The 13,909-nt window shown below is 36.0% G+C and overlaps 2 protein-coding genes across 3 annotated transcripts; both read left to right on the top strand.

The window, feature by feature from the left end:
- Positions 1–2,562: 2,562 nt before the first annotated feature.
- LOC128017106 (N-alpha-acetyltransferase 40) lies at positions 2,563–7,586 on the top strand. Its single transcript, XM_052602303.1, has 8 exons — positions 2,563–2,936; positions 4,615–4,710; positions 4,834–4,886; positions 5,018–5,113; positions 5,342–5,500; positions 6,060–6,143; positions 6,250–6,327; positions 6,502–7,586. The coding sequence occupies exons 1-8, from the start codon at positions 2,931–2,933 to the stop codon at positions 6,644–6,646; spliced, it is 717 nt and encodes a 238-aa protein (XP_052458263.1). The 5' UTR covers positions 2,563–2,930; the 3' UTR covers positions 6,647–7,586.
- Positions 7,587–8,487: 901 nt separating this feature from the next.
- Positions 8,488–13,858, top strand: LOC128017105 (galactosylgalactosylxylosylprotein 3-beta-glucuronosyltransferase 3). 2 transcript variants are annotated; one of them, XM_052602302.1, is made up of 5 exons: positions 8,488–9,009; positions 9,132–9,252; positions 10,029–10,383; positions 11,483–11,773; positions 13,353–13,858. In XM_052602302.1, exons 1-5 carry the CDS (start codon positions 8,922–8,924, stop codon positions 13,449–13,451), a joined length of 954 nt encoding a protein of 317 aa, XP_052458262.1. In that variant the 5' UTR covers positions 8,488–8,921; the 3' UTR covers positions 13,452–13,858. The 2 variants fall into 2 exon arrangements, with proteins under 2 accessions (XP_052458262.1, XP_052458261.1); XM_052602301.1 differs by having other exon boundaries at positions 8,489–9,009; positions 9,093–9,252; positions 13,353–13,857.
- The last annotated feature ends 51 nt before the right edge of the window (positions 13,859–13,909 follow it).

The following is a 13,909-nucleotide window of genomic DNA, read 5'->3' as shown; positions in this document are numbered from 1 at the left end:
TGTTCTCTTGTTAGATTTGCATGGCCTTTTAGGTCGGGTTTTGTTTATGTATAAACACTGTAACAGTTATAATCACTCTGTCACAGTTGAGGAACATTTATTAAGGTTCAGTATGAGTTGAGGTGCAGTGGAAGAGGAGATTTTAACAGCGGTGAACTCTCTGACCCCCCCGATTCCCCTCATGAACATGCCATCTCTCCCCGTCGCGGGATAGATTACCCGAAAACAAAAGGTTTGGGGGCGGGGCTTCGTGACGGGCCATCTGCGGGAGGGGCGTGTCAAGAATATGCAGCGTTCGTTGCATTCAACACATGGATGGGTGAATTGGTGGACCCTTTGAGTTATGGCTGTGCCTTCTTTATAAGGGCCAGAATTCTGTCAAAACCATCCTAGATGTGAGGTTCAAACTTCGACGTACTGCATTTAAGAACCACTGGCATTCAGGTGCGCACTCGATGCAGTTCAAACCATGCGATCATTATCCAAGGTGATGACCTGTTTTTATAAAGTATATGGTGGTGACACGCAATAGCTGTTCCTGCACAGTAGCAACTTAAGTCGCTGTCCTGTATTGTCAACTAGTGCCTCCTCGTGTACAATGGAGGTACTGCAGGACAGGGCCGTTCTAGGCCTTTGATATTATTTAATTCCCTCGATCTTAAAAGTGGTCATTCACCTAAACGTAAAACTCCATTAAAATAAATCTTAAGAAGTTTTAATTAATTAAATATTAACATAATATGATACTAAGCATTTTGTCATGTTCCAGATTAGCTCAATTTGTACCTAGAAAAATTGTGAGCATAATTTGGAACATCTGTATTCCCTTTTTTTTTCTTTTTTTTTTTTACTATTCTATTTGTTCTTTATGATTCTATTTGCGACAATTAAGAATAAGTTATGTATAATTATAGATTAAAATCACAGTGTATAGTTGTGTCCTCAGGCGTAATGCTGTGACAACTCTGCCCATCAAAAAAAATCAATAATCAATAAATGCTTATTAATTTCATAAAGGGATTCATAGATATCCTTCTATATTTGTAAGTCAGTTTGGATTTTTGTTTATTGCAAAATGAAAAAAAAAAACTTTACTGGAACAATTATTCTTGGAGGGTATTCCCTATAGCTAACATACAGCTCAAGACAGTGAAGACATGCTCTGTCCTTTTTGAAGATCTACATTTTATTATTCCTGGTATGAAACAGAATATATATATATATATATATATATATATATATATATATATTTTTTTTTTTTTTTTAAATACACATAAACACAAACACACACACAAGTTTTTCATGTAATTTGTATGCACAGTATTAAACTCAAATTAATATAAAAATAAATTTTATTTTTAATTACATCATATTTTAATCAATTAATTAAACTTTATTTTGACAGTATCCTTTAACCCCCGATTTTTTAAATTCAGGTTACAAAAAGAAACCAGAAACTCAAAGAAAACTGCATTTAGTATCAGTCACTTATCATTTACATAAATTTATCTTAATGGCTCTAGGTCACAATTTGTTATTATTACTATTAATGCCAAAATATTTTTATAACCAGTACATAACTATACAATATAACAAGAACACTAGAGGACAAAATATCTCAAGAATAAGGAAGAGCGTAAAATAAATAAATATACTAAAAGATAAATAACATAACATGAGCCAGAGGGGGGAAATTATACAAGGTTAAACACTGAAAGCAATTTTTGACTTTTGAATGATTTTTTGTTTTGTTCAAAAACCATCAAAGACAAAACATAACAATTATAATCAACTTGAAAAATTGACAGTAGTGAGTTCTTACCCAAAAATTTACATTTGTGAATAAAACATTTGCCAAGTATAATTAAAAGATTATCAGGAATACGGGAATTAGAGTTATAATAAAGGAAAATAATTTCACAAGTGTTAATACATATACAATAAAAACATTTTCTGAGAGATAGGTACATTGCAATTATTTTGTAAACAATCACATTCACAAAATTTTGTACAATTGTCTCTTCTATACCACAAAAAGCTTTTCTATATTTTGCATATACCTATTAAGTACACTATTACAAGGGATTGCACCTATGTAATATTTTAAATGTAACTTATTTTATTTGTTAATAAATGTATGTGTGTAAGAGACTAAACAAAATTTAAATTAACATTGTACGGTTTTCTGTAGATATGATTTAGAGCAAAGCAGTTATTCCATTTATCCTCAACAATCAAGAGCTCTTCTACTGAGAAAGAGTTTTTATATAAAGAAATAGGATTAAAAGTTTGCTCTCCTTTCAAAACATTTTTTTTTACCACTCTGTTATATTCTTTTAACAAAGCTCCGAAATCGAATTTCCTGTAACATTCTAAAAATGAATGAAACTGACCATCGTCGTCTATCAAATGATTAACAAAATATATGTTATTTAAATAGCGTCTCTCTTAAAATAATGATTTATTTCTATAAACGATATTCTGAGGTAGTACCATCAACGTGAGGAAACATGTGGAGAGAGCTTGACCCTTAACCCCAACCCTGTGTCGTCATTTCCACGAGGCTCCGCGGCCCAATGCTGCTGAGAGGGAAAGAAAAGAGTGAAGAGGAAGAGAGAGATAGAGCGAGAGAGAGAGAGGGAGGGAGGAAAGGAGAAGGAGATAAAGAAAGGGAGAGTAGAGCGCGGAAATTTCGTCCCCGCTTCTTGGCGCGAATCTGGCAGGAAAATAATAATAAGAGCGAACAGCAGTCGCTAGTTGCTTTATAGATGACTGTCTTCGAAGCTACTTGTGTTACTGCAGACTAGCTCGCGCGTTAGCATTTTTTTTTTTTTAACATTCTTGACCACATCTCATCTAAAGATCTCGAACTTCTTTAAAGCATTTTAGGGTACAGTAGTCGCGTCGAGGTGGTCGTATAAATCTGCACAATGGGGGTGAGTTCGTCTGTCCATGCTGTGTGTTGTTAGCTTTGCTCTTATTTGGGCTTTGAAAAAATGCGTGCGGCAATTTGAACAAAGACTGATGGAAGCAAATCATTCTCCCCGGAAAGAGTGTGTATGTGTGATGGAGGTAAACGCGGAACTCGTTAATAACGAAAGGGGATGGTGGTGAGAATTTGGCAGTTTAATTAAAGATTCTCAGGTCCCGAGTGGATTCTTGTAGAGTCCATCTGGGTACACAAATTACTACCTTAAACTGTTTCTGACTTATTTCAGGTGCCTCGTCGACTGCGCAATTACTTTAACACGAAACACAATAACACTTATTAATTTAATTTATTCATTTATTCACACGGCAAACTGTTGCTGTTTTTGTCAAACTGCCTGTATGCATTAAAGTCAGACGAAGAGCTGATCGAATAGGAGTAACTGTTAAAGTTATAATGTGCAAACCGTTTATTTGAGCTCCTCTTAAGGACTTTTTATTTAGCAGATCAAACCTCCTCAGGACAGCAGCATGGCTAAGTCTGTCGAGTTTGATTGATTAGCTGTGTCTGGCATTAGTGAACTTCATGCACATGCAGAGCCTAGAAAACTGTTCAGCTCCACGTGCTTTGTGTTCTCAGCACCTGTTTCCTGCTTCTCTTGCCATTAATATACCTGCAGCTAAAGAGCAGCTAGTTGTTGTTGTTTTTTTTGCCTTCAGCTAATATTTGCTCCCTGTGTGTTATTATTCATGATACACAATACAAATCTAAAAACAGACAGGCTTTAATTTCTCAGATATATAAAAATACCTTTTCTTCGAGTGTCCACCAATGTGGCACTACCCTATGCAGTCAGTCACATGTATGTACACAAACTCATGCAATCATAAATTTGTTTGTGAAGTGTTTTGGAGGCAGCATTATTGTTTGCTTGTAATGGATGTGTGTATATTGGCCGGGTTGATTAGTTGGACAATATTTGGTAATATTTAGTAAATATTCACTCTTAAATAAAATCGTAAAATAAGTTTTTAATTCCACAATTTTGTGTGCTGTCTCACATTTGATTTGATTCAATGGCTGCTTTTTTACAATGGGGGCCATACTATTAAAAAAAAGCTTTCATTTTACATACTTGTAATTTAATTTAAAAAAGTAATTATATTATCAGCATACTAATTTGAGTGACAAGTTCAATTTCTGATTTGAAGTTGAGATGTTCCAAATAATTTTGTGATTGATTAATGATCCATATTTTGTCATAACACATGTAGTTTTAAGTTTTTCAAAATCCTATAACTTCAGGATAGAAGGATTACCCAGGTTTGCAATATCTCCGTCAATTCACTTTTTTATATATAGTTTATGTATTACAGATTTTCAAAGCAGCTTGGGCAATGTTGTAAAATTCATCAGTTATAAAATAACATCCATTTAATCTTCAAAGCAGCTTTACAGAAGACCGTAGTGTCATTTTCAGCTCAGTGTAGTTCAGCGTCGGTTCAGTTGACTTGATTCTGTTCATATTAGAATACACTGTGTATATTCATATTACACCAATCACCCTGCTCTCCTTCCCAGAGTAGGACTTAAAGTTGTAATATAAAGTATAAATGTTTCAGACCGTTTTCTTCAGTCTGTATCTGGGAATGGGATTTGACATTGTCTTTTTAATTACCTTTCAGAGAAAATCAAACAGAGCAAAGGAGAAAAAGCAGCGGAGACTGGAAGAACGGGCAGCTATGGATGCGGTGTGTGCTAGGGTGGATGCAGCCAATAAGGTATGCTTTACTGAGAACATCTGAAAGAAACATTTTCAAAATATGTGCACTTGTCTTAAAATTGCAGTGTTTGTTTTTGCAGTAGAGAAATATTAACACGATGTGTCCCATGGCTTCTTACAGCTTGAAGATCCTCTGTCTGCCTTGCCAGTGTTCAAAAAATATGACAGAAACGGGTACGCTATCCTTACATTTCCCCTTTGATGGATGTCATATGCTGCCTGTTAGCTGGTGGGCAGATCATTATTATTATAATTTTTTTTTTATATCCAATACTAATATTGTGAATGTCTGAATCTATCACAAGGCTAAACCTGGAGATTGAGTGTAAACGGGTAGCTGCATTGAGTCCAGATACAGTGGAGTGGGCCTATGAGTTGACTAGAGCCAACATGCAGACGCTGTAGGTATTGAGCAAGTCAACATGTGGGGGAATCCAACATCCCTTATTGTTATTGCCTTAAACATTTATTATACTTTATTTGTCAATGTTTGGTGTTTTAGTGGCGTCTTAATTTTTCTATAAGAAATATAGTTTTATGAGAAATGTCTGAAATCTTTCTGCACTTTCAATGTGCGCAGTTTGAAACAAAGTAAAAAAAAATGTGTTTGTTGCATTATGTTTTGGCAGATATGAACAGAGTGAGTGGGGATGGAAGGAGAGAGAGAAAAGGGAGGAGATGAAGGATGAGAGAGCGTGGTATCTCCTGGCCCGTGATGCTGACTCCAAACCTGTAGCATTTTCCCACTTTCGATTTGATGTGGAGTGTGGAGAAGAGGTTTTATATTGGTAAAGGGAATATTTTATAAGCTGCTTTTAATTTTAACATCACACATTGGATAGCTATGAATTTCTCTTTGGGGATTATTAAAATCTATCTATTTGTCAGAAAAATACACCGTTTCTGTACCATATTGGTTACAGACTGATTATTTTTATTTGTGTATATGTGTGTGTGTGTGTGTATATGTATATAAGTGTATATGTATGTATGTGTATGTGTGTGGTTGTTGTTGTTTTTTTATTAGATTATATTGAACATTCAATTGTTCATGCTCATTTTGCCAAAAACTTTTTTACACCTTTGCCATCATCTAACACAGATTTAGTCATTAAAAACAATTTTATAACATTTTTACAAAATCTCAAAATGAATATCCATTTTTCATAATGTGTATTGTAATGTTATAACACCTAAATTAACAATTTATTTAAAATGATGTTTTCATGTTTTTTACATTTTAGGTAGTATTGTATGGAACTTATCATTTATTGTCCTTAATGTGAAAACTATTGGCCTCAAGAGATTGCTGTTTGTATCTGACTGATTCTAATAATGTCTCCACAGTTATGAAGTTCAGCTGGAGAGTAAAGTCAGACGGAAAGGCCTGGGGAAATTTCTCATCCAAACCCTTCAGCTTATCGCCAACAGGTACAACGGTCCCAGCATTCCAAGAATTTGTTCCTTTGTAGCATGTTTGCCAAAACTCATGAATTGCTTTTTTTATTTTTATTTTTTTATCCTTGTCTTTCCTCAGCACACAAATGAAAAAGGTCATGCTGACAGTATTTAAACACAATCATGGCGCTTACCAGTTCTTTAGGGACGCTTTACAGTAAGTCCCGTCATTCTGGACTCAATACATATTCAACATTTAAATGAAATTCCTGGTCCTCCTCTGAATACAGATATATGTACAGTCCTCTATAATCAAAAACACTGGATGATAGCAATTGCCATAGCCACAAGTGTCTGCTGTGTTTATTTATTGTTATAATAAACCTTACAGGTTTGAGATTGATGAAACCTCCCCCAGTGTGTCTGGTTGCTGTGGAGAAGACGGCTCCTATGAGATTCTGAGCCGGAGAACAAAGTACGGCGAGGCCTCGGGACATGCGCATGGGGGCGGCCACTGTGGAGGCTGCTGCCATTAAGAGCGAGCCTTCCTCTGTTGTTTCAGAGCTTCCTCATTCCCTACCCTGCTCCGTCACCCGCGACCCCCTCTTAGAAAGCCCTTAAAACGGTCTCTCCTGCCCATAATCAGCCATGAAACACCCTCTATGCTTGCTCTTGGTTTTTAAACTCAAAAAGCTCATTCACCATTTCACATAGTAAGTGATGTTTTCAGTCTCGTAAAGGTTTGAATGACAGATATGGCAGTAAAGGCCACTGTGAGCCACTTTCTCACCTCAGGTATCAGCATGGTGAGGCTCAACTTTGTCTTTGCATTCTGTCCAGATGCAAAAAGAGCCTGCGTGTGTTTTCTTTTTTTTTTCTTTTTTCAGAAATTGAGTCATCAGATGTTTTATCACCATAGTGAGTGAATGCAGGTGTTGATGACCGTGGTTATTCCAGCCATTCCACTTTTCAGGGTAAATGTATTTTAACTAAATCTGTCATTTGCTCATCACTTAAAGAAACCGAATACGACGATCCGTACTGTTTATAATTCGTAATCACTGAACCTAGACTGTCTCAGGTCATTCAACTTATAACAATGTTTTATAACAGCTGTATTAGGGAATTGGTGGATGAGAATGGTGTTGATGTTTAATACAATACAAGGGTTGGCATGTTAGTTATAGTGCACCCTTCGTGTAGAAATATACTTTCATTTTATTTTTTTTATCACGACATTCTTTTATCATGTCATTACTGTATATTTCCATTTTTTTTTCCTTTGTATATAATCTGTTTGCCATGTACATTTTATTTGCCTTCAAAGACATTGGGGAAAATTATATACAAAACTTAAAACGGTTTGAGAGATGAGTGTTGCTGTCTTGTGCTCTCTTGTTGAACTAAAACAAAAGGTCATTCCAGCTTTATGTGTTTGATTTGTATGCAACAAATAAAGGAATCTTGTTTGACTTACTGAAGTTCAGTGGAGTTTTAACGTTTTCAAATTAATCTTTCGTAAATTTTTAAAAGCACACACACAAAAACGACAAATCCCCACCCTCAGTCTTTTTATGAACGGCTTCTTTGTTTTGAGTCCTTTGAACTGCACATTCAAGGGAGGACAGTGAAACTGAAGGATGCTTTTTATTTTAAGCAGTAGTTCGTTAAGGGATATCAGTTGCACTATTTCTCATTTTACAAAACTTAATACATCTATATATTTCAGAAATACACATTACAATTATGAAGTCTGGGGTTAGTAAGTTTATATATATATATATATATATATATATATGCTCACCAAGACTGCATTTTTATTATAACAGGAATAATGTGAGATATTACAATTCAAAATAACTTAAAAGAACAGTATTCACGTATGTTTGTGTATTTATTAATTGATTTATTCATTTGTTTTTTGTAACAAAAATGTCTTTACTCTCTTTTTTAATAAGTTTAATGCATCTTTGCTAAATAAAATTATTAATTTCTTTCTTTTTAAATTAATTTAGCCTGTAGCATAGACAGATAGCAACAGTGCTTTTTTTCTGTAGTCTGCCAGAAATGCTGATATGAAGCTAACAGTAATAAAAAAAAAAAAGGTATTTACCCATTTAAATTAAATCAGCAAATTCAGAGACGTCTTTTAAACTAATGGCATTTCATTATTAGTATATACAAGTTGGATGTGTTTTAATGGTTTTACCCTTATCGTTTTTTATAACATGTTAGAATGCAAACAGAAATAAAAGTGGATGAATCTGGTGTTTCACTAGTGTGTGTGTGTGTTTTAAGGCATTTATTGTAGTCACCGTTAAAGGGTTAAAGATGCAAAAGTTAGAGTGCGGAACTATGGTTTATTTCCATGCTTCGGGAGATCGCTGACTGTGTTACACATTGAAAGCGGAAGTTGTTGGTAGTGCGCAGAGGATGAATGGGCTGGCTGACTGAACTTTGTGCGCTTCATTAGTTCCCACAGATACGCATAGCGTTATCTGCAATACAGTATGAACTGGAAAAGGATTTATTCACCTCAACTTTAAATTCATACACATAATTGCATGTAATATTTCAGAATCAAATGCATTCTGTTGGATATTCAGATTTATACTACAACTGAACCTATTAAATATACCTATCAAGATACCTCATCTAGTTGGATGCACTGGCTGTATTTGGGAATCTGCTAAATCATCCTCACCAAGCTGTAGTCGTGGTTGTTATGATGCAGCATTCACATGGGTTGTGTCCATGATCCGTGGTTTCCTCGTCCTTCATCAGTAGTGATTTGAGCATCAGCAGGTCATCATGAGAATGAGACTGAAGCTGAAGACTGTGTTTGTCCTGTACTTCACAGTGTCACTACTAGGACTCATCTATGCGCTGATGCAGCTGGGTAAGACTGGATCACTCTCATCATTACCTTGATTCATCCTTGAATCATTCATTTCTGAGCAGGACACTGATTGTTCTGTGCAGGTCAGCGCTGTGACTGCAGAGGTCATGACATGTCTAAAGATCAGCAGATCTCTCAGCTGAGAGGAGAGCTGCAGAAGCTGCAGGAACACATCAAAACATCAGAGCTGGCGAAGAAGACTGATGTGCCCAGAATTTATGTGATAACACCCACTTATGCAAGGTATGTAGACAGCTTTTGCAAGATTACAGTAGTGCAGTAATGCCATTCAGAATGTTTTGTGAATGTTTAATGATTTAGGTGCTAAATAGCAATCTTCTTTATTGGAATGTTTTAAAACGTATGCACACTGGGATGCCAGGGACGATGATGATGTAATTATGCAATGACATTAAAGAATCACTGAATTATTTTGAAACGATTCTGTGCAACGTACTTTTCAAAAGAAGTAAATCTGCTCATATCTCTTTAGTGTGCATGTGTGTTTTTTTAAATGTACCAAAGCAAACACATTTTTGCATTTCACAGTGCTGCTTCTGCATTGTTTTAAGCATGTGCTAGACAAACGCGTTTGAGAGGTGCATGGCCATGATTTAGTGACAATGTGGGAACACTTTAAATGTGTTTATATAAATAAATTTTATCTGCATGTCATGTGCTGGGCTCCTTAGCTTTTCCATAGTTTTTTTTATGCAAACATGTTTTAGACAGACTTTGAGTCTTGTGTCTTTTGCGCATGACATGCTGTTCTATAGAAGGTGGAGCTCAAGTAAAAATAAGTTAAACTTAAAAATGCATCTAAGGCTCATGCTTTTCTGTTTCACTGCCCTGAATCTCATAGCTTTTTTTTTTGTGCACATTTTTTTTGACCCTTAGACATTAAAATATCTCCATAATGAGGCAGAATTTTTGCATGTTTTGGGGATAAGAATAAAAAAGTCACCCCAAACTGTATGAAATTCGATCTTGCTTTTTCTCCCTCTTCACCTTCTCTTCAGACTGGTGCAGAAGGCTGAGCTCACTCGCTTGTCCCACACCTTCCTCCATGTTCCTCATCTTCACTGGATCGTGGTGGAGGACGCTCCTCAGCCAACTCTGCTCGTCACAGATTTCCTGGCTGCATCTGGCTTGACCTACACCCATCTCCACCAGCTGACCCCCAAAGACAGGAAGCTGCAGGAGGGTGATCCCAGCTGGCTGAAGCCCCGGGGGGCTGAGCAGAGGAACGAGGGTCTGCGCTGGCTCAGGGAGATGGGTGCTGCTGCTGAGGGAAAGGAAGCGGCTGCACTTGAGGAGGCTGTGGTGTACTTTGCTGATGATGACAATACATATAGTCTGCAGCTTTTTGAAGAGGTAAGGTGTTTTTAGTAGTTAAATATACTCTACCGTTCATACTGTTTAAAAAAAATAAAAAGGGTCTCTTGCTCAACAAGGCTTCATTTAATTGATAAAAAATACAGTAATATTTAAATATTGTTTTATTGTTTGTGAAATTGTGAATATGTTTTAAAATGTAATTTATTCCTTTGATGTTTTCAGCAGCTATTATTCAAGTCTTCAGTGTCACATGACCCTTCGGGAATCGTTCTGATATACTGATTTCCTATTATTATCAATGTTGAAAATGGTTGTGCTGTCTGCTATTTTTGTGTAAACCATTTTTCAGGATTCTTTGCTGAATATGAAGTACAAAAGAACACAATTTTTTAAAATATTAAACTTTTGTAACATTATAAAGATCTTTACTTTCACTTTTTATTTATCTGATGCATCCTTGATGAATAAAAGCATTTATAAAAAAAATCTTTCTGAGCCCAAACTTTTGAATGCTTGTGTATTAGTCAAATGTTTGGACACAGTTGAATTAATTCCTGTTTCTCCTGATTTTCTTGCTCAAAAGGCTTAATTGTTTTGCTTTCATGTCTAAAATTAGTTTTTTTGGGGGGGGAATCTGTTTGTATCTGTGAAAACTGTTTCTACAAATTATTTCCTTTACAATGTAAACTTTAAAAAAATTGATTAACTTAATAATTTACTAAAACTATCACTAAATCGTTTCTATACCTCAGTGTGGTATTTTTTCTACTTCTGTTTTTCTTATATTTAGAAAATGGTACTAATAAAATGTTTATTGCTAGATTTAACTGCTAAACTTACACAGATGTAAAAGTGTGTAGCAAACGGTCACACATTGTTTTGGAGAACTGCAGTGAAAACTGAACATGAGATCATTTCGAGTTATTACTGGTTAAACCTCCAGGTGGAGCTGTGCTTCAGGTGTGTTGAGGTGTAACAGATGTTTCAAACTAACCCTTCTCAAAACTGTGTTGAGTCTGTGAGTAGTCTTTGTAAATGGACAAATGAACAGAAGGTCTCATGATATGTTTTTTTTCATTATCTAACTATTTATTTTATTTTTTTTCATTGACATTCACCTTCCCGTCACTCTCAGATGCGGTACACATACCGTGTTTCTGTGTGGCCTGTGGGTCTGGTGGGCGGGATGAAGTTTGAGCGGCCCGTGGTGGAGGATGGGAAGGTTGTGCGTTTCCACACTGGCTGGCGTCCCAACCGCCCGTTCCCCATGGACATGGCTGGTTTTGCAGTGTCCCTGAGGTTTATACTGACCACACCCCAAGCACGATTTGACGGTGATGCTCAGATGGGCTTCCTGGAAAGTAGCTTCCTTCAGCACCTGGTTACTATGGATGACCTTGAACCCAAAGCAGACCTGTGCACCAAGGTAGCTCCTTTGTTCTGTTCCTAGTGTTTGGTGATTAACCAGCTGTTCTGCAGATTAAGATAATTCAACATGACCTTGAACATCATATTTTTGTGAGGTTTCAGTTTAATAAGCCTTATAAAAATACATTTGTTACATTTTTTAACTGTTTGAGATTGAGATTGAACAGTTCTCCATAAATGTCATTATATAAAAATTGTCATTATATTATTTTGATTATTAATTTAGAATGATATAGGCCTAGTTTAATTGTAAGTTCAGTATTTTTCTTTATATATTTATAAATAGTTTACTTTTATTTCAGTGTAAGTTTTAATTCAGTTAGTAATTTCAATTGAAACTTATTTCAGTTAGTTGACATGACAACTTTTAAAATTTCACTTAGTGAAAATATATATTTAGAGTCGTATTTTTTTATTTTTTTTACAGTTTTAGTTAACAACAACACTGCTTACCACATCATGATCAGTCATGTGATATCTGAGAGCTATGGCAGATAGGAGGAAATCCACTTTTGTTGGAAACAGGGTTGTGTGTATTAAAGAGTTAGTTCACCCCAAAATGAAAATTCTGTTATTAATTACTCACCCTCATGTCGTTCCAAACCCATAAGACCTTCCTTCATCTTCGGAACACAAATTAAGATATTTTTTATTAAATCAAAGAGCTTTCTGACCCTGCATAGGCAGCAATGCAACTGAAATGTTCACAGGTCCAGAAACATAGTAAATACATCGGTAAACAGTCCATGTGGGAAAAAAAGTGGCTTAGCTTCAGTTTTGCAATGCTACGAGAATCTTTTTTTTTGCGCAAAGAATAAATAGTAACAATTTACTCACCCATTCTTTTCCCCCGAGTTACATCTTCCACCATTTTTGAGAGAACCCAAGAACGGATTGGACGTAATCGGCGTTGTTTTGCGTTCGGTGGGGTGGGAATCGCATGCTTGGGCTAAATCGTGCGTAATACTCTCTAAAATGGCGGAAGACATAACTTGGGGGAGAAGAATGGTTGAGTGCTCTTTTTGTTTTCTTTGCGCTAAAAAATAAAAACCTTTTCTCATAGCATCGCAAACCTGAAGTTGATGCCATTGATGTCACATGGACTGTTTTACCGATGTATTTACTAAGTTTCTGGACCTGGGAACATTTCAGTTAATTGCTGCCTATGCAGGGCTCAGATAGCTCTCTGATTTCATCAAAAATATCTTAATTTGTGTTCTGAAGATGAACAAAGGTTTTAGGGGTTTGGAACAACATGACGGTGAGTAATTAATGACAGAATTTACATTTGAACTAACCCTTTAACATAATCAAATTCACAATGCTTTTTAAATTCCAATTCGATTTCTGAATGCCATGTTCTATTTCTCTGAATTATTATTCAGTAAATTCCTTTTCAAATTCCTGTGTGGAAAATTCATTTTATATTCCACTTCATGAACTGAAAGGGAGCCTATTGTGAAATTCTTAATTTTGCCTAACCTTTTTTGGAATGACACGAGGGTGAGTAAACGATGACCTTTCTTTGGGTCATTTATTTCTTTATTTACTATTGAAATGATTTTCCTCTTGCTCAGGTGCTGGTGTGGCACACCCGAACTGAGAAGCCAAAGATGAAAAGGGAAGACGCTTTGCAGAAGCAAGGGTTGGGTTCAGATCCGGATGTGGAGGTGTGAGCACCACCCCCTCAGAACATGCCTCAACTTCACCAAACATCCACACTTCCATTGGCAAAACAGATTCTCTCATTTATATGGCAAGAGGTGGATTTTTAATGTACAAACAACACCCTGAAAGTGTGATTTCTGGGCCATATACCAAAGACATAAGGAATGAGGAAAGGAATTGATGAAAGAAGAGATAAAAAAAATTGCAAGAGACAGAAGTAAAGGATCCTGCAGCATAAAACAAATGGATTTCTATAATTCATCATGCGTCCCATAAACCATCCTTATGATTGGTACACTTGAATAGTATTTAAAGAGAATTTTACATATAGTATCAATCAGTAATAGGGGTGCTCCGATCACGATCGGCCGATCGTTAATGCGCATCTCCTCAGTAAAGCCGGTTTTCTAATCAGCGGTTAATTCCATCAGGTGTGTGATTTCACATAGAGCAGCTGTTACTACAC

Source organism: Carassius gibelio, chromosome A7 (assembly GCF_023724105.1).
Source record: "Carassius gibelio isolate Cgi1373 ecotype wild population from Czech Republic chromosome A7, carGib1.2-hapl.c, whole genome shotgun sequence".
Classification (NCBI taxonomy): Eukaryota; Metazoa; Chordata; class Actinopteri; order Cypriniformes; family Cyprinidae; genus Carassius; species Carassius gibelio.
The sequence above is the reverse complement of the archived record's forward strand: the minus strand, read 5'-3'. Positions and strand labels throughout refer to the sequence as shown.

Excerpts from the sequence above, each read along its gene's own strand:
- LOC128017106 (XM_052602303.1), top strand. Across the intron at positions 5,501-6,059 it reads GGAGAAGAGGTTTTATATTG|TTATGAAGTTCAGCTGGAGA; the intron begins GTAAAGGGAATA and ends ATGTCTCCACAG. Across the intron at positions 6,144-6,249 it reads CTTCAGCTTATCGCCAACAG|CACACAAATGAAAAAGGTCA; the intron begins GTACAACGGTCC and ends GTCTTTCCTCAG.
- LOC128017105 (XM_052602301.1), top strand. The coding sequence starts at position 8,922 with ATGAGAATGAGACTGAAGCTGAAGACTGTGTTTGTCCTGTACTTCACA. Across the intron at positions 10,384-11,482 it reads GTCTGCAGCTTTTTGAAGAG|ATGCGGTACACATACCGTGT; the intron begins GTAAGGTGTTTT and ends CGTCACTCTCAG. Across the intron at positions 11,774-13,352 it reads AAGCAGACCTGTGCACCAAG|GTGCTGGTGTGGCACACCCG; the intron begins GTAGCTCCTTTG and ends CCTCTTGCTCAG.